This window comes from Tenrec ecaudatus, chromosome 4 (assembly GCF_050624435.1).
Source record: "Tenrec ecaudatus isolate mTenEca1 chromosome 4, mTenEca1.hap1, whole genome shotgun sequence".
In the NCBI taxonomy this organism is placed as follows: domain Eukaryota; kingdom Metazoa; phylum Chordata; class Mammalia; order Afrosoricida; family Tenrecidae; genus Tenrec; species Tenrec ecaudatus.
In genome coordinates this window covers 118891254-118918643 of record NC_134533.1, presented here as the reverse complement: position 1 = coordinate 118918643, position 27390 = coordinate 118891254, and the positions used below count along the sequence as shown (strand labels likewise).

Below are 27390 nucleotides of genomic sequence, written 5' to 3'. Positions count from 1 at the left end.
TGCCCTGCGGCACCACCTTTGGACTGACCTTGATTTCTGTGTGACCCCATGAGCCTTTGCAGCATGGGCGCCCCCACCCCACAGGCTTCCCAGAGTAGAGAGCTCTGAGCGAGGGGCCCGCCAGAAGTCCCCTGTCTGTGGACGGTGGTCACCGCGACCACTTCTCCATGAGCCCCGCCACACCAGGGCTCGCACCACCCCCTGCCCAGGAAATGGGGGGCACAAGCCAGCCTGTGGCAGGGGAGAGCTATGGAGCCTGCAGCCCGATGATCCTGGCTCCCCAGAGCTCAGGCTTGCCACTCGGACATGTGAGGGAGCTTTGCACTCTCTTTTCTAGACAGACAGTTCTGTTTTCACAGGGTTATTTTCTGCCCTAATTTCCTCATCGATGGCAAAGCCTCTTCCGTGCCTCCTCTGTTACCAGGGGACCGACTGCCTTCAGAAATGAGCGGTGTGGCTTGTCAGGTGATGTCTGTCGCTCTACCCGGCATGACATGCCTGCTGCCACACAGCCTGTATGTGCAGGCTGCAGAGCGAGAGAGAGAGAAGTGGGGCAGGCAGGAGGAGAGAGAAAGTGTGTGTGTGAGTGTAGTGGGGCAGGCAGGAGGAGTCCGGCCTAGAAATGGGAATCTCAGGACCCCACAGGTGCCTGCCCTGCCAGCAGAATCAATTGTGGGAGCAAGAAGGCAGTCCCGGGCCTCGCAGAGGACTGTGAATGGTGCCCTGCTTGCTGCCTAGCTCCCACCCTCCGTCTTCCTCCTCTGCCTCCTTTTTTCACTGAGATCGGATTCATGTCCCCATAAAACCCACCCTTTAAAGCACGTGAGCCCGTGCATCTGAGTGTGTGCAGCGTCGAACAAGCCTCACCACGGCTGACTTCCGGAACGTGTCCACCACCCCAGACACAGGCCCTCCCGCAGCCTCGGGCAACTGCCCACCTGCTTCCCTGCCGATGGCTTCGCATCTTCCGGCCGTGTCGTATCAATGGGCTCGTGCAACTCGGGGGTTTGTACCCGGTGTCTTCCTCTTGGCATGCCGCGTGCCTCGGCCCCCAGCGCAAGTGGGGCCACATGTCCTCGCTGCTTGAGTTCCAGGGGCTCCCCGTTGCCGCCACGATGGAGTTCAGTCTCTGTCTCATACAAAGGAAGCCCTGGTCAAATTGGCCCTAACCCCCCTTCTCATTGCCCCTCCGAATGCGTGTTTGCCCTACGTCTTGCTCCTGAAGACCCTCCCTGGGCTCTTTTCTCTCTCTGTGGGAAGCCCACCGGGTCTGTGGTCTCCCCAGACAGATTGACTCACTCCACCTGTGGACAGACGCCCCACAGCTTTCCCTTCCTACATTCTAAAACCAACCAACCCAAACTAGCTCCTACCACTCAATCACTATTTGTTCCACGTCCAAGCCCCTGGCCAGACGAAGCTTCTAAAGAGAAGGGTGCTATTCCCTTCTCTCTCTCCCCTCCCCTTCCCACCGCTTCCCACTACCGCCGTGGACCCGGCCCCAAAAGATGCTAGTCGGGCCTTAACACAGAGCTCCACAAACACTGCCTGCCGTCGAGTCAAGTCCGACTCGCCACAGCCCAACTGGGCAGGGAGAACTGCCCCAGTGGGTTTCTGAGACTCACTCTATACGGGAGTAGAAAGCCTCCTCTTTCTCCCATGGAGCCGCCGGCGGTTCCAAACCGCCAACCTTATGGTTAGCCGCTCACCTTGTCACCACTGCGCCCTCAGGGCTCCTCTGGATACAAAGGGGGATGATGAGACGCCTGGCACAGGGCTCTCAGGAAGACTGAAGGAGACGGGGGTCGGGTGGGGGGGGGGGACAAGTGCTTCAGGCGGGCTGTCCCGGCACATGTTCTCAGGGTGCACTGATAGAACTCATGAAGTAGGTGACGGAGGTGGAGACCCGGCTCTTGACCTGGAAGGGCCTACGCTCTTCTTGCCTCCTGTGCTGTTGTTAAGGGGCAGGAAGCCCCAAACAGCCGCGCCTCGCTGTGTGTTCGAACCAGGCTTGAAAAGAACGGTGTCTATGGTGCAGTCGAGCCAGTCCTGAGTCTGAGAGACCCTGCACGTGGCAGGGACACTCCACCATCGCCTGTGCCAGCCTCACCACCGTCCTCATGCTTGAGGCCGTTGTCCCAGCCGCTGGCTCAGCCCTCCTCCCGTTTGTCCTGGCCCTGGTGTTATAGAGGTGACGGGTCAGGCTCTAACCACCAGGCAGGCAGTTTGAAGCCACAGGTTACTCTGTGGGAGAAAGACGAGGCTGACAGTTAGTCATGCCCTTTGCTCCAAGAGTGTGCCCAAGAATGATATGGGGGTGCCGCGTGGGGTTCCCTCCATTCTCAGGGCTGCTGGTGGGGTGGCCGGGGATTGTGATGCTGAGAGGGCACTGGGCAGCGAGCCAGCAGCCTTCCCCACTGGGTCCTGGAGCCCTCGGCCCGGCCCACAGTGGAGTCTGGTTCCCAAGGAGAGTACCAAGCGACCTCCTGCCCCTACCAAACAAAGCCGTCTTAATTGCCTTTTAATCTGGGGGTGTCTGTCCGTCTGCCGGGTTGGTGCTGAATAGTGAGGGGAGATGCTATCTTTCCCTTTGAGTGAAAAGTTACTTGATCTCAGTGTGTCCAAGGAGAGCCACGGGGTGGAGAGGGGGAGGCGGGGGGGGGGGGCGGGGCCGGGGGGAGAATGAAGGAAAGAAGCCAGGTGTGGCTCCCAGCCTGAGAGGAGGCCTGCACTTTCCCGGTCCCAGTCATGGACAGAGGAGTAAGCATCACCTGTGCCCTGGCTCAAGGCCATGGTGTTTTTGTGCAGGGTTCTCCCCCCCCCCTCAACGCCTGCCCCCCTCCCCATCTGGCCAAGATGGGGAAGACACTTTCTGCGGGAGGAGGAAAGAGCTACCAGCTGTCTCACCTGGGCCAAGCCTGAAAGGGGGCTCCAAATGGGCTCCCCACCCCTGCTCTGGCCTTCGTACCCCCTCCCAGACAGCAGAGGCCACCCAGCTGCCCTCTCCTGCCCGCGAGTCCCTGCCCCCACCTTTACCCCTATGCTGTATTCTCCGCCATGGTCAGCATCACGTCTCACCCTTGCTCATCCCTTTTAAGGCTCCCACCTGACTCAGAGGCAGAGCCTGGGACCCTGCTGTGCCCGAGAGACCCTCTGGTCCCATCATCAGCCCCTGTACTTCCCCGGCTCCCGCAACACAGGCCTAACTGTCCAGGCACACTGCACCTTCAGCCCCCCCTGCCGAGAATGTCCTCTAAAGAGCCTGGCGGTGTGGCAGCTAGCCACAGTCACTGCAGGAGAAAGATGCGCCTGTCTGCTCTATAGATTCATCTCGGAGACCCCAAAGGGCAATTCTACCCCGACCTATAGGAGTCAGGATCGACTCGAGGTCAGTAAGCTTGGAGTTAGGCACGCACACACATGCAAATGTGTGCATACATGGTCTCCACTCAGAGGCCACCCCTGACCAGCAGAGCCCCAGGCTCCTTCCTGCCTGAGGGTGCCCACATGTCAGGCTCCCCACCGTCCACGGAGTACTCGGTTCAAACTCACTGCTGCCTCTGAGGCCAGGGGTCTCCCTGCTGCCCGTGTTGGGAAGAAGGACCAGGCGATAGTCTGACTTGTGGAGAACACTGGGACGCAAGCTCAACTCGAACCCCATGCCTGGTTCAAGCCGAGAAGTAGAGGCAGCAGGCCAGGCAGCCCTCCTACCTTGGCTGTGGGGAGATGTTGGGGAGATAGGTCCCCTCTGGGAGCTGGGGCTGCCTGGCTTCAGCTAACTCCTGCAGCCACAAGTTCCAGCTCCTCTGGTGTCTTCCTATGCTGCCACTGTGTCCTACAGGCCCCAGCGAGGCTGACCCTAAGGCCCTTATCTGCAGCTGTTTGCCTGGTGGGGTGTGGGAGGACCTCCTGGGGTGCAGCAGAGACTAGAGCTCAGTCCTCCCAAGGCTCAGTAAATCAGTGGGCAGGCAGGAGCCGACTCTTGCAGGACTCAAGTCCCAGACTCTGGCCCCTGTGGGTCCCCTTCTTGGAGCCCTTCTCCCCAGCACCAAAACACTTCTCCCTCCCACTCTGAAACACCAGACTAGCCCCCAAGCCAAGTGCAGACCCAGCTGTGGGGTCCTAAGTCCCAGGATCCATGCTCGGGGGCTCCTGGAGGAGCTAAGCAGGGAGATCCTGCAGGAGGGGCATCTTGGAGAAGAGGTGGCAGAATGGGACACTTGGAGAGAGTCTTGGTGAACAAGTGGCACACTAAGGGACACCAAGGGACACTGAGCATGTGCTCCAGGCCAGTATGGAAGGAAGGACAGGCATGGCGAGGGCCACCCATTCCCTTGGAAGGCGCTCCCTGGGCTGGGTGGGTGGTGCAGTGGAGCTGGCAGTCTGGAAGCACTGACCCCTGGCAATGAGCCATTGACATGACTGCTCCTTTTGGGATCTCACTTAGAACATTATTGGGGGGAAGGATCTGTGACCCAGGGGGACAAGAATCCTGTGTGACAGTCGGGCAGGACATCGGTTTACCGCTGTGTGCCCCACAAGTCACCGTGGAAAGAGCATCCTGTTCAGAGGTAGGCCATTGCCAGCTGAGCCCTCCTAGGTGCTCGCTGGATCTGGGCAGCAAGAGGGTTGGGCTGGCTGCACCCATGGAGACACCTGGAGCCAGTCTGTCCCCCACACACACACCCCAGGCTGGCCCATCCAGGTATGCCGTGAGCATCCTGGAGATCAATGACTATGCGCCCACTGGCTGGTTTCCAAGTCACCCAGAAACCAAGAAGGACCACAGACAGAGTGGTCCATGAGCGGTATGCTGATTTCCACAGAGAGATGGCCTGACCACTCTCTGTGACACTGACCTGTCCCTCTGGTGCCCAGCTTCAGGGCCTTCCCACCAGCATATGAGACACGGGTGAAGACTGACAGAAAGCTTTTGGCCAGAAGTGGCCTCTTACCTCCCAAACCCACTTGAGTCCCAGACACTTCCCACTGGGGCAGGGGGAGCCTTGGGAGACCTTGGCCTCGACCTAGTTGCTGACCCCCAATCAGCCCCCTGAGCAAGTCAGATGCCCCACCCTCGGCGCTTCGCTGGTTTGAACTCACTTCCTCTTCCCAATGACCTGAGAGGCAGTCGCTGTTGTTGGTCCCTTGGTAGAGGTGGGGACAGAGAGAGACCCTGGACATTGATAGGCACACAGCTTGCAGGTGCTAGAACCCAGGAACCTGGCTTCTGGTGTGACGTCCGTAGCCAGTCAGTGACGTCTGCACTGTAGCCAGAAGGAGAAAGAAGAGGCGGGTCTAGCCGGGGCCCGGGTCAGGAGCCAGCATGGCTGGCCAGAGTGGTGTCTGGCAGTGGCTTATTGACCCTCTCCCTGGATCTGCATCCAAAGGCCTGAGGGAATGGGCTTCCTCTTCAGCAAATGGGATCGAGAGGAAGCAGCAGGAAGAATTCACCAGCTCTGGAGAGCATGCACCATGAACGTAGGCAGCAGGGGAAGCGCAGGCCCTTGTGGAAAGAGCGAACAGTGCCTGCCGCTGCAGGTGTGGAGGCAGGCAGGCACACCGTGGCCTCCGCTCCCACCCACCCCCCAGCCCCCCTGAGTCTCTTAGTGGGCGCTGGAGGTGAGATCATGTCAAACAGACCAGACACTGGCCTCCACAAGGGGAGACCATCAGCTGTCGCCAGGCTGGTGCCACCCTCTTCCTGGGACCCTGTCTGCCCTGGCCCTGCCACGGGACCTCATCAGATTGCCTTTCCCAGAGCAGGACAGGCTGGTGACAGAGTGAGCCAACACCCGCACGCTGCAACTGTCACCCCTGGAGCCGGCTGGCGTAGAGGGAGATAATTGGGAGTGGTTTGACAGCTTCATGTCTGGGGCTGGATTCCTGGCGGGGCGGCGCTGTGGGCAGGCAGCCGGAGGAGGCTGCTTACTGGGCCTGTCTGTCTTCAGGCTGACCCCCACCCTCCACCCCACCCCAGCACAAGCGACGACACCCACCCCACCCAACACCCCCCCCCCCCCGCATGTTCCTAGTGGCAGCTTGTCAGGGCAGGACAATAAAGCACAGCACAGGAAAGTAGACTGGAGAATAATGAGGCTTTCTTTATTAATTTGTCGTAACTAATTAGCATCTCCCCGAGATTCCTCCTCATCAAAGACCCCCTTGAGGTAGGGGGAAAGGAGTGGCCAGGTTTGGGCCTCAAGGTCCCTGTCCCCAGGATGGGGATGGACAGAAGAAAGGGACTCAAAGAGGGATACCAAGGAGTCATCTTGTCCACGGGCTTGGTTGAGCCGACCAGGGGGACGCTATGTCCATGCCCAGAGAACGCACACACAGCTCCTCGTCTGGTTCTGGCCCTCTCCGCGTCAGAGCGCAGCCTCGGCACTGTGCTGCCTCGAGGGTGGTCAGCAGCGAGAGCTACTCAGGGGACAGTGCACGGCCACAGTGAAGGGAGAATTCAGGAACCAGGGCCGGGGCGGCCGAGCAACAGGTGAACATACTAGCATCCCTGAGCCGGATCTGAGGGGATCGGTGCGAGGTGCCATGTTCTGTTTCATGTGTGTTGACCACAAGAGAGACCACGCCAAGGTGACCCACGAAACCCCAAACCAAGCTCACTGCCATGGGTGAACCTGACCCTCAAGGAAAGTGTAGAATTGCCTTTGTGGGTTTCCAAGACTGCAACTCTTGACAGGAGTAGAAAGTCTCTTTCTTCTCGGAGTGACTGGTGGTTTCAAACTGCTGACCTTGCAGTTAGCAGCCCAGTCTGTGTAGGCCCAGCAAAGCACTGGACAGTTGTTGTTCCTACCCTCCCCCCCCCCCCCCACCAAGGTGGCTTTGGTGCAATGCCGGCAGCCCTCTAGAGAGATACAAGGGTGCCAGCGCACAGGTGAGCAAACGGGAACATGGGTGGTGCCACCCAGGCCACGCAGCAAGCCACTGGCAGAAAGAGGCAAGAGTAGAACTGGGCAGGGCCAGCCCACTGCCCTCACCCACCCTCCCCTGCTCCTGGGCCCTGGCAGAGGCCTGACTCACTGCTGGGCATCTTCGCTGGCTAACAGGAGCCTCACTTCCTGGATGTGAGTTCAAGGTCTGCTAGTCAGCCCTCGCCGCTATGGAAGCGCTTTCGCAGGCTGCCCCTGGTGTTGGGCAAGAGCCTGGGTTTGTCCTATATGACGCCTCTCCTCCACCTTGTCCCAGAACCGTCAGCTCCCCGCAGCCAGGCGCACCTTGTTCCCCACCCTCGAGGGTTACAAAACCTCCAGTTACTTCTGGGATCTGTCCCGGAGGTTACTTCTCTGCCCTCCGGCAGCCCTGGTGCCAGGGAGCACATCAAGTGGACACCCCCACCCCAGCAGCCCTCTCTGAAGCCTCCGGGGCTGCCAACAGAGCAGGGATGCCTAGACTAGCTGCACCGGAGGGAGCCTTCAATGAGGACCGGCTGGCCGGCTGCCCTCTCCTTTAGAAGAGGAAACCGAGGCCTAGGGGACGTGGGACATGTGCCCCCTGGGGCCATGCAAAGCCATGCCCTGGGGCTCAGTGTCCACCCACCTCCTTCCTGCCCCCCCGTGAAATGCCAGGACAGCTTCTCCCATAACAGCCTCTCCAGAGCGGCCTCACTCCCACCGCAGGGGCTGTCTGAGCCCGCTCCGTGCGCTCACGTAATGGAAACACCCTCACACAGCGCCTCTTCTCCAGCACAAAGCTCCCTGTTGAGAGTTCATCTCAGCCGCTGCCCTAGCAAACCTGCAAGGCAGGCAGACAGGTGAAGAGCAGGGCCCGAGGAGGCTGTGCGTCCCGGCCTGCAGTGGCTGGAGGCCTGCAGACCTCCAGGCCTGGGCAGCAGTCTGAAAATGCTGGAGGCCTTGCAGAGAGGGCACGCGATGGACAGTCTCGGAAGCCCTATATCACCTCGCTAAGAGGAGGGTTCGGCTCTGGCTAGGGAGGAGACACAGGCTTGGAGGTGGTATCCTGGCCGGCCACTAGTGTGCCTGCCCCAAGGGCCCTGGCTGTAGTGTCCCAAGCATGCGTCCTTGGGATGGCTGTGACTAGGGTCTCAGCCAGGTATGTCCAGTGTCAGCACTCGGAGCTCGGCATCCGAGCTGACATCCCCAGGGGCCTTCTCCCTCCCTCACACACCTGTGCTGCAGGGAGGGGACAGTAGAGGTTGCTAGGATGTCCTCCCCCGAGGCTGGCCATCCCTGCCCCACGTGAAGTGCCGAGGGCGGAGATGTGGTAGGCCATAGGGATGGGGGCCTGCGCTCTCTGGGAACTCAGGGGTGTGGCCAGCCAAGGGGAGGTGAGGGGTCAAAAGACACAGTGAGGGGAAGACGTGACATCTCTGGTGTCTGCTGGCTGGATGTGGAAAGAGTCCCAGAGTTCCCATGAGGCCCCTCAGGACTCTCAGATGCCAAGAATGGGAGATGGAATTTGGGGAAGACCCATCAAGCCCCCGGTATCCCTGCCCTTCCTTGACCCTCCTCCTTGGGGTCAAGTGCCTGCCACTCGAGCACAGGCCTTCAGCCCCCCAGGGTGGGCAGAAACACACCGTCATCGTCACTTGACCCTGAGGAGGATGACGTCCCCAGTGCTTGCCATGGGCTCTGCTGCCAAGCCAGGGACCACGGGCCAGAGTGAGGGGGCAGATGTTTCTGGAAAGGCATGGGACTGGCTGAGCCCTGTGTGGAGCTCAGAGGGGGCCATTCTGCAGGAGGCAGCTTAGAGAATCCCAACAAGTGAAGCCACTTTGGTCGTTGGGGGGCCACTTTGGGGTGCTGGTCCAGTCTCTCCCGTGACCCCAAAGCCCCGACCTACCAGCCGGCATCTCAGTAACCGTGTACACACAGTATGTCACTAACTTGTCACAGTACCTTTCTGACCAAACAAATTCATTCTGTACTGAGTACACTCAGCACGCAGTAAGCGCCAGAGCCCAGGCCCCGGTCTGCCGGGTGCCCAAGCTCCTCCCTCCCTTTCCCCACTCTTCTCTCCTGTCGCGGGGCTGGAGGAGGCGGGCATGGCTAACTGCCTGATGTCCAGCTCTGATCCAACAAGCCCACCACAGCATGGGCAGAGCATGCCTCTAGAGCACCGGTTCGCAACCTGTGGGTCGAGACCACTTTGGGGGGCAAATGACCCTTTCCAGGAGTCACCGATTCATGACAGTAGCAAAATGACAGTTAGGAAGTAGCAACAAAAATAATTTGATGGTTGGGGGTCACCACCACATGAGGAACTGTATACAAGGGTCTCGGCGTGAGGAAGGTGGAGAGCCACTGCTCCAGAGCCTCAGAGGGGCTGAGGACAGAGATCAGATAGAGCCCTCTGGCCAAGGGTGAAGTTCATGTTAGCAGTTTCCCAGGGAGGAGGGTCAGATCCCCTGCTGCGAAACCTTAGAAAAAAGGAAGAGGTTGATTTAATCACTGAGGTGGAGTTGTTTGGGGTGCAACCTTGCCAGAGGCAGAATGTCTTGTATAACAACCCTTCTCCCCAAAACCTCTCATTTGAAACTTCCAAAGGATCAGGCAACCGCCCCCTAAATCGAGGCGGGCATGTCTGCCATAGGCTGCCTGGCCAAGAGAGTCAGGCCATGTGTCGCCTAGCCAAGATCAGGCTTCCTTTCCCTGGTCCACTTCAGAGCCCACTGGTGCCTGGGGTAGCATGCCAGACAGGGCAGGGTATGGGCACTAACTCTGCCCTGGAACCAGCTGGCACCACACGGATCGCTCAGCCCTCCAAAAGCGTAGCCTTTGCTCCTTCGGTATATTGGTTACGTGCTGGGCTGCAGTCCTCATGGTCAGCAGTTCAAAACCTCCAGCAGCTCTGTGGGAGAAAGACTGGGCTTTCTACTCCCGTCAACAGTTACAGTCTTGGAAGCCCACAGGGGTCGCTATGAGTCAGCATTCACTGATGGCAGTGAGTTTGGTTCGGTTTGGCCCCTGTAAGGAGACCTGGCAGGGCCTATCACCGGGATGGCTGCACCCACTCTGGGAAATTCCGCCCCATGGCTTTGCAAGGCTGGCGAGAGGGTTCTGAGAACAAGCCGCTGAGGTAGGGGCTGCCAGTCTAGAACTTGTGAATCTCATCCTAGGAGTGTTCCCACTGAGCACACTGCCCGGGGTCCTGAAGGCCTGGCGCGCGTTCTAGGTTGTCTCCGCATCCCAGCGGTTAGCATGACACTCCTCAATCCTCTCTCTGTAAAGTGGGGGTGCCCATGCTCGCTCCAGCAGATTGGTGTGAAAGGGGGGCCCCAGTGCTCGGGGCAGAGAAGATGCCCAGCCAGCACTGCAGGGGAAGACACCCTGGCTGCTAGAATCGGGAGGCGGCCAGCAGAAAGGCTATCTACCACGACCTCTGTTTCGGGAGGGGCCAGCACCTTCTAAGAGCCCAGGCACCCACACTTTGAAGACGAGAACTTGCTGTGAGATGCCCGCCGTTCTGACGAAGCGGGGCTGGCGCGGGAGGAAGAGGCACAACAGGGCAGACGTGTAAAGCAAAATGCAGATTTTTAATTGCTGAAGTTCACATCCCATAAAAGAAAAGAAAAATAATAAATTAAGGTGCAGGTCCTTCCCAGCCACCCCTCCCCCACCCCTCTTCCATGAGTCAAGAACCAGTTCCCACCAGTCCTCCTTGGGTTCAAAGCTTCTCCCCACCCTAATCCTCACCCCAGCCTCCCCTCTCACAACCCCCACATCCCCCAGGGCCTTCCCTGGAGCAGCGTAGGTACTGCCACTCTGGGCCAGCTCTGCCCTCAGCTGTGGACAGCCCCAGAGTGCTGAGCCTGCTGGGAGGCCCCGAAAGGGCCTCAGCCTCCAGGTGACCACGGCCCTGCTCTTCTCCACGATGACCAGGCCTGAGAGCAGGCTCTGCCCGAACAACAGAGGCAGACGCTGCGTCCCACTGGGCCCTGTCTGCAGCCAGCAGCCCTGCTGCCCGGGCCTGCCCAAGCCTGTCACCAGGACCTGGGATAGAGGCTCACTGAGCTATGCCAGGGTGCCCCAATTCTGGGAGCCACCCTGTCCCCGGTTCCCCCTGCCTGCCCGGGTCCCCATGTTATATGAGGCGGGCCAGGATCCCACCATCACCACCACCACCCTGCCTGCCCTCTCTCCACCCCCACGTCCCAGCCCTGACTCACTTCCCCTCCAGCAGGGCCTCTGGGACGGGTCCAGACAGGGCCCAGGATCTGGTCCTACTGCTCCCTCCCTCCCTCCCTCGGAGCTCTCAGTGGGGGTGGGGTAGGTGGGGAGGATTTGCTTTGACCTGCTTCTTTCTGGCTCCCTCCCCTCTCCCCACTACCCCACAGGGCAGGCCGGGGTGAACTCCACAGCACCTCCAGATCGCGCCTAGGAGAGGCTGCTGCACTGACCTGGGACACCCACCTGCCTTCCGGCAACTCCTCCCCAGAAGCCCTCACTCAGCCAGGGGCTTCACAGCCAGGGTCTGCTCGACCCAGCTCCTCTTCCTCGTTCACTTAGGACGCAGAGCGTGAGCATCCACAGGCTCGGGTTCTCGCCTTGGCTTTTCAGTTCAGTTGTTGACGCGCACAGAGTGAGCCCCCTTGCCTTTCTGCATATCAGCATCAGCCTCTACAATATGGGCCAGGGGCACCTTCCTCTTGACCATTCCAGAATCACGGGGCTCCTTGAGGCAGGGCAGGTGGGAGAGTTACGGGGCCTCGACCTTGGCGGGCTTGACTGGGGAGCCAAGGGAGGGGTGTCTCCCACCCCCCAGGAGAGTTTAAGTTGAATACACCCTGCACCTAGGGCCCTTAGGCTCTACTGCAGATAGCCCTTCCTTCAGTTAGCTTCTTAAGAAGTCTTGCTTGCGGGCTCTCAGTGACCCAAGAAGCCCACAGTCCCCAAGCCTGCTCTGGGGTTGGACTCAGCCTGCCTCGCTGGGCTCTGGGCAACACATCTGGGCCACTGCCACGTGCCGGGTGTCTCAGAGTCACTAGCCCTATGGGGCCCACCAGCCATGCTCCAGGGAGCACCGTGGGAGCCACCAGCCAAGTGCTGCTATGTGTTGGGGGATAAGTAGGAGTTTTCCTCGCAAAGGAGAGAAGACAAGGGGGCCCACGTCAGAAGTTAGGTATGGCTGGTGGGGGGGAAGAGCAGGCATGTGGGGGGGCAGGGGGCCCACCTGACTCAGAAGGGGGTTAGGGACCTTATCTAGAGGCAGGGGAGGGCTAAAGACCGGCAGGGGGACAAGACACAAGAGTGACCAGACCTGGTTTGTATTCAGATGCACTCACAAGCAGTGTAGCTTGGACAGATCCCCTCCCCCTGTAAACGGGTTAGCAGCAGGCCTTTCCCCACAGGGATCTTGGGGAGAAGGCCTGCCTGAGCATGAGTGCTTACTTAGTGAAGATTCAAACTCACGACTCACAGCAACCCTGCAGGACAGGGTAGAATGGCTCCTGGGGGTTTCGGAGATGGTTACATTTTCATGGAAGTAGAAAGCCTCATCTTTTCCCCTCGGAAGGGCTGGCAGTTTCAAACTGCTGACCTTGTAGTTGGCAGACGAATGCATAACCACCACGCCATCGGGATCAGCTCTGTTGTCGGGAGCTGAAGAGTTGCAGGGGGGGGTCATGAGGAGAGCAGCAATGGTCTACATGCCCAGATAGGTCATCCAGGGGCTGCTATGGCTGTACCCTGGGAGAGAGGGGAGTGAGGGAAGTATTGAGGGAGAGGAGGGATTGGGGGGGGGCAATGGAGGGGAGGGGTCCAGGTCCCTCTGAAGTGGGGGCTGCCAGCGTACCCTGGAGTAGACCGCACATCCAGTCCTGTCTCACCTCATACTCCTTTTACCTCCGAAAAGTACAAAACCTGCCTCACAGATTTGATTCTGACTCGCAGGGCAGGGCAGGATTGCCCCTGTGGGTTTTCAAGACTGTAACTGTTTGCAGAGTGGAGAGCGGAGCAGCTGACGGTTTCGAACTGCTGACCTTGCAGTTAGCAACCCAACTCATAACTCCCTATGCCACCGGGGCTCTGTGCAGAAGTTCACCCTAACATTCAAGGAGCACAAGTCTGTTCTTCCTACCTCCTCATGCTGCAGCCGGTGGGTGTGAGACAAGCAGGAAAAACTCAGGCCAGGCAACTTAAATGGCTCACCCAGCCAGCCCCTTTGCTGTAGACCAGGAAAGGGGGGTGCCCACCCGCTAGGAGAGGTGGCATGGAGGTGGGGCTTCTAGAGGTCCCAGGCTCTCTCTGACACCTGGCCGCTGCCTCCTGATCTGCTGAGCTATTTGCTTATCTACTGGCCCAGTGGCAGGGCCTTTGTAACCACAGTAAGAGGAACAACTGCAGTACATTTCTACGGCTGGTGTCTGGCTGGTAACTGTTCCCCAGGTGTTACCAGCCCATTGTCGCAGCATTGAGCCGTCACCAGTATAGTCACACCTGTGCACCCCTATTCTTCCAGGGCCCACCTGTGCCGGCTCCTCCTACCCCTGGTTCCCACCAGCTTACTGGGCAACCGTAGGAAAATGGTTTCTGTCGGCCCCTCGGTTTTCTCATCTATAAAATGGGGAGCTCAGCCCATCTGGTCTCCCATTAAGGACCCAGCCAGCTGAAGGATCCTCTCCCCCTCTCCACCCACCCCCAGACAGATCCCTAGTCCCCAGTCCCTTCCCGGGTCGCAGCCGGGGTTCTCCGGCCCAGTGACTTTCCTGGCTATTTGTACCCAAAGCACCCACAACATTTCAGTTTTCCAATCTAATCATTAATTACCCCGGTCATTACATACAATTAGCAGTTGCCGGGGACTTTCTGAGAGGAGCCATTATTAGTCAGGGTGAAAATGAGCGGGAGCAGGGGGAACGCCACCCTTTCCCAGCATTAGAAATGAAAGTAGGAGCCAGTGCAGCGAATCAGAAGGCCCCAATTAAAGCGGGGCTCTCTCATTAAGCTAATTTGACAAGCTATCCCAGCAGCCTCTAGGGCGAACATGACTGGCGCTGGCTGGCATTTGCAGGTGGCCCGCAGAAGGGCTCCGGCCCACTGCCCACCTTGGAGGCGGGGCCAGGCCTCGAAGTACCCCTGCCTGGGGACAGGGGGGATATAAAGAGCCTGCCAGGGAGAAGGCCTGGCTGGAACCGGGGGACGGGAAGTGTCAGGTAGGAGGCACAGATGAAAAACTCGAAGAGAAAGAATTGCCGAAAATAAAAGTAAAATCATTTTAATTAGGACAGCAATTACTCTACAGCCTCACATTTCTGAGGCCTTGGGCAACTGAAGGGGGACTGCCTTCCCGATGGCCAGGAGATGAAATAAGATGGTGTGTGGAAGTGCCTGGCCCACTGCGGTAGTCGCTGCCCTTCGCCTCAGTCAGTTTCTAGAAGCTTCCACACACAGTTTTGCACCTCGTCCTCACAGCCAGGAGACAATGGAGGAAGATAGGATGAGCAGCATTGGGGAGGCAGCCGCCCCCCACCAGGCAGAGCATGGTAGTGTTTGGCCTGGAGATTGAGCCTCAGCCCCTAGATCTGGAGGTACAGGGAGTGGGGAGACAGAGCTCTCCTTTGTTGGGGACCCTGGCATGACCGGCCTTGGGCATGTTGGCCTGGTGGCCATGATGTGAGTGGCGGAGTGAGGAGGGGCTCGGCCTCACCCTAAAACCAAGGCTGAGAGGAGGGTGGGTGGCACCTCTGCCGGGAACCCTCCCCAGCCCCACCGTCAGATACAGACCAGACTGGCCAAGCAGCTCCCGGACCCTCCCCAGTGACTGGGCTCTGGGGTGGGAGGCGGTGGGGCCTCTGGAGCTGGCTGTGTGGAGCAGGAGCTGCTTCCTGGGCTGGGCTTGGGGACATGGGGCATGTTACGTGGCCTCTCTGAGCGTCCATGGCGCTCACCATGGCCCCGGCTCACAGGTGTGTTGTGAGGACAGTGAATGCCCCTGTGGAAGCCGTCCTACTAGGGCCCCGCCGGACAGCTGCTGCTCACGGGCTGCAGGGGACGGGGCCTCCTGTGCTTTCTCTCCTGTGGACAGAGGACAGGGAGCCCCAGAGACCTGCCGCTGCTGGCGGGGACGGGGCTCTGAACGCCCCCGAGCTCACAGCTCCCTGGGCAGTGTGGTGGCCAGGGTGAGGAAGGCCTGGGATGAGGAGGGTCAGGCTGTAGGCAGTGGAGGGGAGCAGATGGCCACAAGATTAGGGTGTTTCACTGCAGTGGGCGCCATGCCCTGCTGCCTACGTGCTGGCTCCCTCTGTAGCAGGATGAGAAGCAGGCCCCGGCATGCCGGGCCCCTACCCAAGGACTCCTGAAACCCGGGCAAGTTTGAGCTGGAAGCAGGCTGGGCGAGGCCCCTGAGAGATTCATGTTGGGCAAAGGGAGGTGGGAGGAGGGGGCGTGAGGGGGCAAGGAAAGACTCCGCTCAAAACGTGCCCTGCCAGTGATGGGAAAGCAGGCTGGGGGTCGGGGAGGGGGCATTGTGATGGCTGGGACTGGGGAGCGCCTGTTTCTCAGAGCCCCCGCTTCACATGCCCTTGCCTGGCAGGCCGGGAGCAGGACAGGCTGGGACTGCGGCTGGGACATGCCCTCTCAGCGTTTTGCCAGGGAGAGGAGGTGATTTCAGGGCTGCTGAGAAGAGGGTGACCTCACTTCATCCTCAGCACACAGACGGCAGCGGGCGGCTGGGGGCCCATTTTGCAGATGCAAAGGATGGGTTTCGGGAGATTTCGGGACTTGCCCGCGGGTCCCTCCTGCTAATCCCAGAGTCCTTCAGAAAGCTGATGGGGAAACCACATGGATATTCCGTTCCACTTCTTCCCCTGAGCTGGCACATCCTCATGAAGCTGAAGTTAGGACCCAGGACACGCTGGGAACTCGGGGCCATCGCCACACCCATCAGACCCAGGGTTCCTGGTAGAGGCACAGTCGGGGAGAACGTGGCCTGGCCCCAGGCCCTGCTGCAGTGGGGGAACAGAGCCAGTAAGGCGTGGGAGGCCTAACACACTCCCCTCCCCGTCCACAGCCAGGCAGACCCACCCTTCTAGTTTATCTAGGTTTTCCTGAAGAACTATTCTGAGGATCCTCTGAAGACCCTCCTTCCTCTGTCCACCCCACAAGTGGGAGGGGCACTCCCAGGAGAAAGAACCCTGCTCCGGCCCGCTCTCCTCCTGGGGCGCCGCCTGCATTGAGGTCCACACTGCTCTGCAAGGGCGACCCCACATAAGGTTCTGCTTCCGCAGCGACAGCCAGAAAGTTCACTTTAGGGGTGGGGTCATGACCCAGGTCTCGGTGGGGATTAACATCAAGTATCTGGGACCCATTGCCCCCAAGGCTGGGCTCATTGTGGTTGCACTGAAGATGGGGTGGGCACAGGAGGTTGGCGTATTCCAGGTGAGGCTGGTATCACAGACCAAAGGCCATCACCTATGGTCGGAGGTGAGACAGTCATTTCCACGTGATCCTTGGACCAGGAATGGAACTGGACTGGACTGATAGCTGGATCAGAGAGTGGGGTGAGTTTGAGGATGTGAAAAATAGGTGGTGTTTGGATGTGGTGGAGGGACCATGAAGCCACTGGGCTTGGGCATGGCCACATGGCAGCCCCACAAAGCTCTGCTAGCCTGTGGCTCCTCCCTGCTTCCCAACGGGCACAGGCTGAGCTAGACCCTCCTCGCCCCGTGGCTGAGTTGCCTGGGCACCGCTGTAGTCCCCAGGGAGCCCGCCGACTGCACAGGGTCCTTGGGGGTCTGCTCACTCAGCACAAAGATGCTGTCCCTGGCAGTGGGGCATCCACGGGGCTGTGGGCTGTGGGGCTCTGCTTTTGGGGACTTGGAGGAACATGCAATTTGTGCAAACAAACTAGAGGACTCCTTTCTAGAAACCCGGATGTCCCCTCACCCCCAGAGTTGCTGTGGGTGCCTCGGGGGCTGGCTGGGGAGACCAGGGGCTGCCTCCAGCTCTGGAGTTGGGAGCCAGTCCTGGTCCCAGTGCCACTTGGGCGATGGCCTCCAGCTCTGCACAGCCACGAGGCCTGAGTTCCCAGCCCTGCGGCCTTGTTGGCTGATGGCGCTGCGAGCACATTGCCCTCCCTGCGGCCTGCTAGGTCAGCAGGATCTGGCCAGAAAGCCTGGCCTGGGAGGCCACACCCTCAAGACAGGCAGCAGAACTCCTGAGCCACCAGGAGGTGGCTGGGGTGTGGACAAGAGGTGCCAGGAGCCACAGATGCCAGCCCAGGGTGGGACACAAGGACGGGTACTGGGAGATCTGTGTGCCACGGGGAGAGGGCGGTGTCTGTGATGCCACCCCAGACCACAAGGTGAGAATCACCCCCGTGTCTGCAGATCCTCCTGCTGGGATTGGGAGCAAGACGGGAGAGCCAGGCCCGGGGTGAGAAGAGCCAACGGTAAAACGTAATGACTTTAATATGAAAGACTTTGCCACTCTAATTAAGCACCAACACTCCACAATGCAGAGAACACAGGTTGCGGATTTCACTTAAGCGGGAACCAAATGAGGTGAGAACCCTTCCGAAATGATAGCAGTTCACCAGCCAAAGGAAGTGCCCCGGCCACGCTGCCCTGGGCTCCGTGGTCCTCCCAGACTGCGGGCCCTTCTTCCAGGAAGTCCTCTCTGCCAAGGGCATGTGACTTCTCTGCGACCCACCAAGGCTCCCCTCCCTCCCTCCTGCAGACACATCCCACTGCCCACCTGTCAGCGGGCCTTCTGTCCCAGGACCCAAACCAACAGCAAGCCAGTGGCCAAGCACAGCAACCCCATGTGGGTCAGAGTCAGACTGCTCCGTGGGGTCTCAGGAGTCGATTGCAGACCCTCCTTCCAAGGTGCCAGTGATGGCATAGTGGGCTAACGGCACAGAGTTCAAAACCGCCAGCCGCTCCACCGGAAGAACGTGGAGGCATTCTTGTCCCGTACAGAGTGATAGTCTGGGAAACCCACAGGGGCAGTTACCCTGCCCTGTAAGGTTGCTGCGATTCAGAATCGACTCTGGTGGGGAGTTTGGAGAGTTGTGGGAGACTGCATTTCCCTTAACTCCCTCCCTCTCTGGTTGGTCACCAACCCCTAGAGTACTCCTCAGCCCTCCCCTCTCAGGAGGGGCCTTCCCTGGAGGCTCACCCCTTGTACCCACTGAGCATTTCCCTCCACCGTCAGGCCAGCCTGACCCCGGCGCCCCAGCACCCCAAGCACTAGGCAGCAGCAGAGGTGGGTCTCGGGCGGCCCGCCAGGCCCCTCCTGGTGTAGGGGGAGCAGAGATGCTCGTGCTCAGAGTGCGCAGGGTAAGACCCTGTTCCTGTGGTTGCTCAGCTTTCACACCACCTCCTCTTCGAGAGACCCCGGGAACTCTCCTCGCACACCCGGCAGCCCTGCACCCAGCCTCTCCCTCCTCCACACCCACTTTCTGAAAAGGCTGCTGCCTACACTGTCCAAAACACGCCATTAAAATGCACTGAGACGGCGGGACCCCGGGCTGAAAGTCTGCTGGGAGACAGAGCAGAGAGGGGCCCGGGCAGCAGGGCCCAAGCTGGTCTTGGAAGGGTCCCTTGGGCTTTGCAGGGCTGTGATCTTGGAGCAGCCTCGGGACCATAGCGTGCTTGGGTGAGAAAAATAGTTTTCACCATCTGGCCTAGAGTAAGGGCTGGGGGCTACTGTGAGCAACAGGACCAAGGAGGAGCCTCGGGAGCTGGAGAGTCAGGGAGGCAATGGCGTTGAACATCAGGCAGGCCAGAGGTCAGGCCGGACACTGGCATGACCACCCCATCCCCCGGCCTGGTTCGGGTGCAGACAGTTGTCTGGTTCAAGCCAAGGAAGATGGTTCAGACCTGGCCCCTTCTGTGCAGGGCAGAGGCCTCACCTCTGTCTGTTCCCCAGCACCCTACCTGCCCACACTGCGGCACGCCACCTCGTATAAGCCCTGCCTCGGGGCTGATGGGAAATGTCCAGAAAGCCAGAACCGAGCAGCGGCTTACCCTGGCCCCCACTGCCTCGCACTGTTCTCCTGAAGCCACTGGGGCCTTTGTGCTTCCTCTCCTGCCCCGCCCTGGGCTGGGAGCCCACCTGCGAGGAGGGCTTGGCCTTTCCCCTCAATGGCAGCACGACCGCAGGCCCTGGACCGGCCCTGGGTCCACCAGGTGCAGGAGCACGTAATCCCCCGTGGGGTTGCACCAGGAAGCCTGCCTCCCAGAAGGCCAGGCTCTGGAACTCTCACAGCGCCTGTCGTGGTGTCGTGGTAGGAGTCCTAGCCTGGCTGGCTGGGGAAGCTGTCGCCTCTGGTCCTCGGTGGCAGCGGTCACCGTGAGTCTGCTGCCTCGCAGCGAGCAATAAGCCTGCGTGCTTGCTGAGGGAAGGACTCAGTCATTGGAGAACCAGGATGATGCGACCCCACGACAGTATAGGACAGAAATGAGAGGGTCTTATTGCCTCGGGGGCACTGAGCTCTAAGGGTAGCAGACAGAATGCAGAAAGGATCACTTGACACAACTGCACAGCCTGATGAACGCTATAACTACACACACACATATACGTACATCACCATCTAAAAGCAAGGCCTCAGCTCAGGGGACTGAGGACGGGGACGAGGCGTGAGGCAGCTAGCTAGCACAGGCTGTGTGTTCGCAGCAGGGAGACCGGAGAGGCAGGAGGTGCTGGAGGCCGGGACGTCTGGAGCAGGGGAGGACTTTGGCTGAATCTCTGGGCTGCAGGAAGCCTTTGGAGGGTTTCGAGTATAGAGATGTACGTGTTATGGGCTCACTGCATGCTGAGTGGAGTCTGAGAGACTGGGTAGCAGGACACCTGAGCTGGGGGTGGGGAGGGACAGGGAAGGTAGTGGCCTGGGCTGGGCAAGGCTTGGGCAGAAGCAGGGGAGCAGGTGGGAGAGGTGCTGAGGTTCAAAGGAAGACGGATGTGATTAACTTCCCTGCACAGAGTCACAGTCGAGGAGCGCCGGGAAAAGGAGGCAGTGAGACGGCTGGGGCTGGGGGGGGGGGGTGCGGAGGCAGGAGGGGCTGGGATGGAGGCCACTGGTGCGTGCAGCACCAAGAGGAAGAGTTGGATCACCTGGCCTGGATGCTGGCTCCGCTGTAGAAGAGCCCCGCATTGCCATGTGGAGCCTGGATTTCCTGCATGGCAGCAAGAGCAGGGAACCACATCACTCACACACACACTAGCTGCTCTTGTCCCTCAGGGAGACCCCCATCTGTGTCAGTAGACATGTGTTCTGTGGGGTTTTCAGTGATTGATTCTCTACCCACCCCCCAAGTCTATCTCCAGGCCTTTCTTCTGAGGTACCTCTGAGTAGACTTGAACTGACAGCCTTTCAGTACCACCTAGGGACTCCACACACTCCCCTAGATCCAAGAGGTCTTCCTGGAAGAGTACACAGAGGTGGAGTAGCCACTTGGTAGACAAGCTTCCAGAGGTCAGCCAGGGACGATTCAGAGCTGGAGTGGAGACAGATTAGCAGGTGCTGTCCCCAGTGCAATCCCCTGGGGTCGAGTGGAGTCCAGCAGGCTCCTTTTTGCAGAGAAGGCAAGTGAGGCCGGGGGGGTGGGGGTGGGGGCCTGCCCTACCCAAGGCCCTGAAGAACATAGGGAGCCAGTACCAGAGAGCCAAGCCTGCCACGGCCAGTCTTCAGATGAGTCCTTCCACGCCTCGTGCTGGCCAGAGTGAAGGTGTCCTGTGAAGGATGGGCAGGGAAAGGGGTACCGAGGCACAGGACCAAGAGAGAGCCTGTTCCTGGGGACTCGGGGCAGCCGTGGCCCTGTGCTGTGAGCAGCCTACAGGACGCAAGGCTGCAGGTGTTCTTGGCACCTTGTCCTTCAGTTAGAGAAGCAAAGCCAGCTCCCTGCTTCATGCCTGTCCCCAACTGCCCTTTAAGGTCTCAGGGAGTGATGGGTGCCCTCCCTGCCAGGAGAGTGGGGCGGCCCAGCTCGTCTGGACAGATGCTCCTCGGCTCCACTCCCGCTCCTCAGAGACTTTCCCAGGCTACCGCGCCCCCTCCTCTCCCACGCACTCTGCTCACCCGCACCCAAGGCGCCGGGCGCCAGCCCCACAGCCCATCATTAACCAGCTCCATGTGGGGCGGGGGGAGCACCAGCCCAGAGGAAAACATCGGCAGTTTCTGTGACCCCAAATGAGGGGCGGAGGCGGCTGAGCTTGGACACTAGCAATTAGCCCCTGCTGTGGGATCATGGGATGTTATCACTTTGGCTGGCAAGAAGGATGTGGAGGGGGCCCAGGGTCCCAAGACAACTGGCATTGGCCCAGCAGGCACTGAACCCACAGAGAGGGCCCAGGGCCCCCCTCCCACCAGCCCAACCAAGTCTGTGCCGCAGGGGCCAGGGCAACATGCTGTGACACTGGTCTCGAAGCCGCCCGTCCAGGGTATGCGTGGGCACAAACGCGGCCCTCTGGCCATCTGCCTGGGTCCTGGCCCTAGAGCCACAGCATGGCTGGGGCACTGGGGTAGAGGCGGCCAACCAGGGCGTCTCATCTGCCTGAGCAATCCAGATCCCCTCGTTGGGGTGGAGGGGCGTCTGAGACTGGCATTCGGGGAGCTCCTGGGGAGACGAGCCTGGGGCACAGAGACGAGACAGGACAAGTTCAAAGGACTTGAGTGAGAGCCCTGCCTGTGTGGGTGCTGGCTGGCAGGATGATTGGGTCCAGGGACACCAGTTGGCAAAACCTTCCCATAGTGGGGGACCCTGGTAAGGGGGTTCCCACCAGGTCTCACCCTCTTCCCCAGGGGCTCTGACCTTGGCACCAGAAAGTGAGGAGCCAGCCAGCCCTGGGAGGTGACATAGGGGAAGTGGTGCTGCCTGGAGGAGGGGGCCTCCAGCCCTTAGGTCACTGCACTGAGTCAGCCGGGTGTCAGCCGGAGGTGCCCCCCATCCCAACCCCGCATTGGGTGAGTCATGTCCACTTCGCGCTTAGCAGCTTTCTCTCCCGGACATCCTGTTCCTCTCTGCCAGTTCCTAGGTAACCTGGGGGTATCTCCCGCAAAGCCCTGGAGGTAGGCCCCAGAGATTGTTGGTTTCAGAGACCCTTGGGGAGCCCAGCACCCTCCTGCACATATGCACTCCCCCAAGCGTTCTCACTGTGCCCCAGCCCTGCCACTTCAGCCCCCTACCCGAGAGTGCCAGGCACGGTGCCAGGAGCTGGCCCCACCAGGAGAGAGGAAAAGGTGCCCACACCACATACACAGAGGCCACCCAGGAGCTCAGAACAAGGGCTGCCTGAGGTTACCTTGAGCATGCAGGAGCCCCTTACCAGAAATGCCCAGAACCCCTGCACCTCACCTGCTTGGCTGGGGCAAGGGGCTCTAAGGCTTAGAGGGGCAGGCAGAGGAACCTCAACAGGTGGGCCTGGGGGGAACAGCACCTGCACACGTGCCTCGCCCACTGCGTGGGAACCAGGACCCAGCTGGCGGATTAACTCGATGGCGGCCAGGCAGGTGGGCAGGGCCTGGGGAGCAGGTTTGTCGGCCACACTGAGCAGGCTTTGTGCTTTGTTGCTGAGCTTGGGCTTTTGCTGGGCTGTGACGTCTCGGGGGCCGGCCTGACGCCTGCATTGCTGGCTCAGCAGTCCTGGGAACGCAGGCCGCTTGACTACCCGGTCAAAGCTTTGGTGGGGAAACTGGGTCCGAGACCCTAGCGCTCTGAGGACAGTCAGGGAGGACATGGGTTGAACCCAGCCTCATGCTAAGCCCGAGTGCACCTGCCAAGCCCAGTGCAGGGTGGCCAACGTGGGGAGGGGTCACAGCAGTGTAACTGGGATCCGTGCCTCAGCAGGGACAGCAGGGACTTGCAATGACCTTCCAGGAGGGACTCACCAATGTGAGCCCTGAGGAGTTAGGTAGGCGAGCAGGTGGGAAGAGCTCTGGCCTCTGTTCTGTGTCCTGGGCAAGTGGGCCCACCCTTCTGGTCTGTGCTGGCCTCTTCTGTGAACGCGGACTGCTGTGTGCTCCCAGCTGAGTGTCAGAGGGACTTGGACAGGATGGTGTTGTCTGGGGACCAGCCCTAGACGCATGGATGGAAGTCAGTAGGACACTCTCCACACCTTGGGCTCTGCCAGCATCAGACGTGGAGGGATTCACCTCACAAGGCTAAGCCTGCTCTGTCCCACATCCCCAAGGGACTCTCCTCTACTAGGGATGGAAAGGTGCAGGTGAGTGTTGTGGGCTGTTGAGGCTGGGCGTCAGGAGGTTCGGCTTAGTGGAAAAAGGGTCAGAATCAGGAAGGGCTTCCTGGAAGAATGGGATGTGGCCCCTCCATGTCAACAGCAAGAAAGATCCACCCTGGCCGCCCTGATGGAGCTCTCAGGGGGTCAGAGTAGACCCATGGGGTTTAGGAAGGCTGGCTTTTTCAGAAAGAGATCACCAGGCCTTGCTTCCATGGAGCTCTTGGGTGGACTTGACCTGCCAACCTTTTGTTTAACAACCAAGACCTTAGCTGAGGGACAGCAAGGTTGAGTCATCAGGTACCAAGGGTATGCCCTTCCCCCTGCCCCACTGCACTCAGCCAGGCCAGCAGCCAGGGTTCCCAAGCCCTAAGCCTGCAAGTGGAGGGGTGAAGTATGTCTCCAGGCTTCAGACCCCCCTCCCAAGTTTCAGGTCTCAGATCTTCACCGTCAAGGACCCCCAAGTCCACAGTCTAAGAGCCTCTTCTGCTCACCCCCAGAGCCACCTGTCCTGGCCCTCCAGTGGGTGATAAAAAACAGCAGGAGGGCCCACTTCCTCTTTGGACATCTGCTCTATCCACCTGCCCTTCCCTGCCTGTGCCCATGGGAGGGAGCCAGGGAGCACCTGCCATCTGCAAAGTGAGGGTGGGTGCCAGCCACTCTCCTGGCTGTTGACCTTGGCTTGTTTGGGGGAGAGCACAGGTCGCCCTGCCCAGAGCAGCCTTGGAGTGCAGAGGGAGCCATTAGCCTATGGAGGGGGGTGGGGAGTGGGGGTGGGAGGGGCCTTCAGGGTGTCTCAGCCCTTGCAGCCTGGAAGGGCACCCTCCCAGCCCCCACCCTGCTGCTCCCAGCAATCTCCCCTCCTGGAACTCGTGCTTCGAGGGTCCCTGGGAAGAACAAGGCAGAGGATGAGCCGCCGTCTATGAGCACAGCCTGTCCCCCACCTGGGAGGGCATTCGGGGAAATGAGGGAGTCCCAGTGGCCTCAGTGGCCCAAGTCCCACTGCAAGTCCACCACACCCTGGCACCAATCCCAAATGGCTCCTGGGAAGCCACACCCTCCCCCACCCCACTCTCACCTGTAGCCCAAGCCCTTCAACCGGCTTTTCCTGTTCCTGGCTTTGTGTGTCGAAAGCTCCCCAATTAATTATGCCCACATTATCTCAGCCCTGGGCAGCCAGTGGCAGGTCTAAGGGTGGGGCAGAGAGCACCCACTATCCTGCTGGGGAGGATCTCCAGTCAGCTGCTCACTGCTGGCCAGGCAGCAGGAGTGCTGAGCTGTCTAGCCCACTGACCTCACCGCGGAGCTGTATCTGGGGTGGGGTGGGGCTGGGCTGGACTGCAGTTCAGGGACTTGGACAGTTAGGGCCAGAGGGACCGACTGACCGGCCAGCCTTCTTTGACAGATGAGGAGATGAGGTTCAGAAAGGGAAAGTGTTGGCTAAAGTCTCTCCCTGGAGCTGAGCGACCTAAAGACGAAGCCCCGCTTGAACCCAGCTCTGCTGACTCCTGGCAGGGGCTGCCCCCAACCCAGGCCAGCATTTGGTGATGCAGATGCAGCTCTGGCCAGGGGACCAGCTTGAAGGCTGTGTGGATGGGAATAGGTGGAAAGTTTTCAAGGCACACTCAGGGATTGGCCCAGCAGGGCTAGAGATCTATTTATTCAACACGCTTTGAGCTCCTGCTACATGCTGGGCTCAGGAGCTACCAGAAGAGGTCAGGCCTGCGGCCTCCTGGAGTGCTTACTTACCCAGGTTTGGGGGCTTCCCAGCAGTCCATGCTGCCCCCAGGCCTCCTTCACATAGAGGAGGTGAGTGTGGGCCCAAGGTCCACTCTGGAATCCCTTTGGAGACTGGGTAGGCTATTCCCTGACCTTGGGGTTAGTGCGGTTGATGTTACTGACTGGTGCAGCCGATGTTACTGACTGCGGGAAGTGAGGATGAGAAGGCAGGAAGTGTGCAGAGGCAGCCAAGGACACAGCTTGCAGGGGAGAGCTGTGGGGCAGAGGCACATGCCGGGGTGGCTGCCTCAAGTTAGGGGCAGAGTCAAGGTAAGGAACATTCAGGAAGCTCACAGCATTGGAAGCTCCAACTACAGACATCCTGGAGGGGACGAGACAATCGGTGGGAGGCCATCATTCGTTCGTTCCACGCCACTGATCACTCTTCCTCCTCCTGGCCAGTGTGCTCTTGCTCTTTCCATTGGGATCTGTGTGGCAGCAAAGCTGTCCGGAGCACCTACTGTGTGCCGGGCTATGCAGACACAGAGGTGGGAGGACAGGCCTTGATCGCTAGGAGTGTCAGACCTGGAAACAATGTCATCCAAGGCAGCAAAGAGCCATGAGCGAGGTGGCCGCATGGGAGGCTGGAGAGGTGGCTGGGAGGATTGGGGACGCTTCCCCAGGAGGGCCCCTCTGGGTGAACATCCGTAGGTGGATGAGGGAGGCTTCTGGGCCCAGGGTGCAGCAAGAACCTGGAAGTGCTGCCCCCACAGACTGTGCTCCCGGGGCTTAGGACTGAAGAGCTGCATGCTAAGACCCTGGGGTCTAGCCGCCCAGAGCAGTGGTCAGTGAGTCACTCCAGGGCTGGAATGACGACGTCCTGAGAGGCTGCTGCGGTCTGAAAATGGGGTGTGTGGGCAGACGTGTGCCAACAGGCAGGGCCTAGGTGGGCAAGACCATAAAAGGCCACGGGAAGACTGGCAGGGGTAGATGGGGCCCCCCCTCCCCAGGAGGGGCAGACAGCAGGGGGTGGCTTACCTGTCCCTGTGCTCACCTAGTTTCCTGTCACCCATTGTGCCCTTGGGTTCCCCTAGCAACTCTGGGAGGCGGAAAGGCACAACCCCCCACCCCATTTGTCCGATGAGGGGCTGCTGCCCTGGGAGGCAGAGCGGGCCCAGCACTCAATGTCCCCCCTTAAAAACGAGGCTGGGGGGGCAGAGGTGGGGGACACGTGCTGCATGGAGCCCTTTCCTCAGACTTATAGGACAGGGTGGAACCGCCCCCATAGGTTTCCAAGGCTGTAACTCTGCAGGGAAGTGGAGAGCCCCGTCTTTCTCCCTCAGCACCGATGGGGGTTTCAAACTGCAGTTAGCAGCCTGAGGCTAACCACTAGTCCGCCAGGTCGCCCGTTGCAGCACCAGCACTAGGGAAAGCAGCAGCTTGTGGAGCCCTGTGTACAGTGTGATTCTGAGTCTTTAATTTAAACAAACAGGCAGGGGGATATGTCTCTGTTGTTAGTTCCCATCAAGTTGGCTCCAACTAGTGGTAGCTGTATAGACAGCAGGACAGAATATCCCCTGTCCTATACCACCTTCGTCACCATCCCTGTCCCCGCGTGCTTTGCTGCAGCGAATGAATCGTGCTTCCAGCCCGTTCCCAGACAGTGTTCTCCAGTGACCCGTGGGCCTTTCCCTGGTCGGTTGCCATAGCAGGGCCCCACGGTCTCATCCTAGTTTGTCTTAATCTGGAAGCACCCCTGAAACCGGCCCAGCACAGGTGATCCTGCTGGTATTTGCAATCCCGTGTGGGCCAGAGAGAGAGAGAGCAGTTAGCAGCAAGGCGATGGCCTTGGCAGTGCGCGGTAGCTCTGAGCCTTGGGATCGTGAAGGCCGCGTCATTTCACCTCGGTGTTCTCCAGGACGGCCCAGTGTCGGCACTTTCCACAACCCGCAATTAGTGCTTTTACAAGTGGAATGAAACTACTAATGAGGGCTGTAAAAGGAAAATGGGCACGCTGAGAGCTGGGGGTGCGGGGAGTGTGACCTGTACCGGGGCTGACCACGCCCTCCTGTCGCCCGCGCAGGTGCGCACCCACAGATGGTCCAGGTGAATGACTCCATGTACGGATTCATCGGCACCGACGTGGTCCTGCACTGCAGCTTCGCCAACCTGCTGCCCAACGTGAAGATCACGCAGGTCACGTGGCAGAAGGCCACCAATGGCTCCAAGCAGAACGTGGCCATCTACAACCCCGCCCTGGGCATCTCGGTGCTGCCCCCCTACCAGAAGCGCGTGGAGTTCCTGCAGCCCTCCTTCACCGACGGCACCATCCGCCTGTCCCGCCTGGAGCTGGAGGACGAGGGCGTCTACATCTGCGAGTTCTCCACGTTCCCCAAGGGCAATCGTGAAAGCCAGCTCAACCTCACTGTCATGGGTAAGCTGGCCTTCGGACCACCCCCTGTTCTCTAGCAACACGGAGGGTTGGCCATCTTGGCCTTGGGGGCCTTTCCTGGCCCCAGAC

General features: G+C 59.9%; 1 protein-coding gene across 1 annotated transcript in view; it reads left to right on the top strand.

Moving 5' to 3' along the window:
* Positions 1-27390, top strand: part of NECTIN1 (nectin cell adhesion molecule 1) — a 68615-nt gene that overhangs the window by 24442 nt on the left and 16783 nt on the right. The window contains exon 2 of the mRNA XM_075546715.1: positions 26953-27303. Within this exon, the coding sequence (XP_075402830.1) occupies positions 26953-27303 (351 nt within the window). The remainder of the gene's footprint in view (positions 1-26952; positions 27304-27390) is intronic.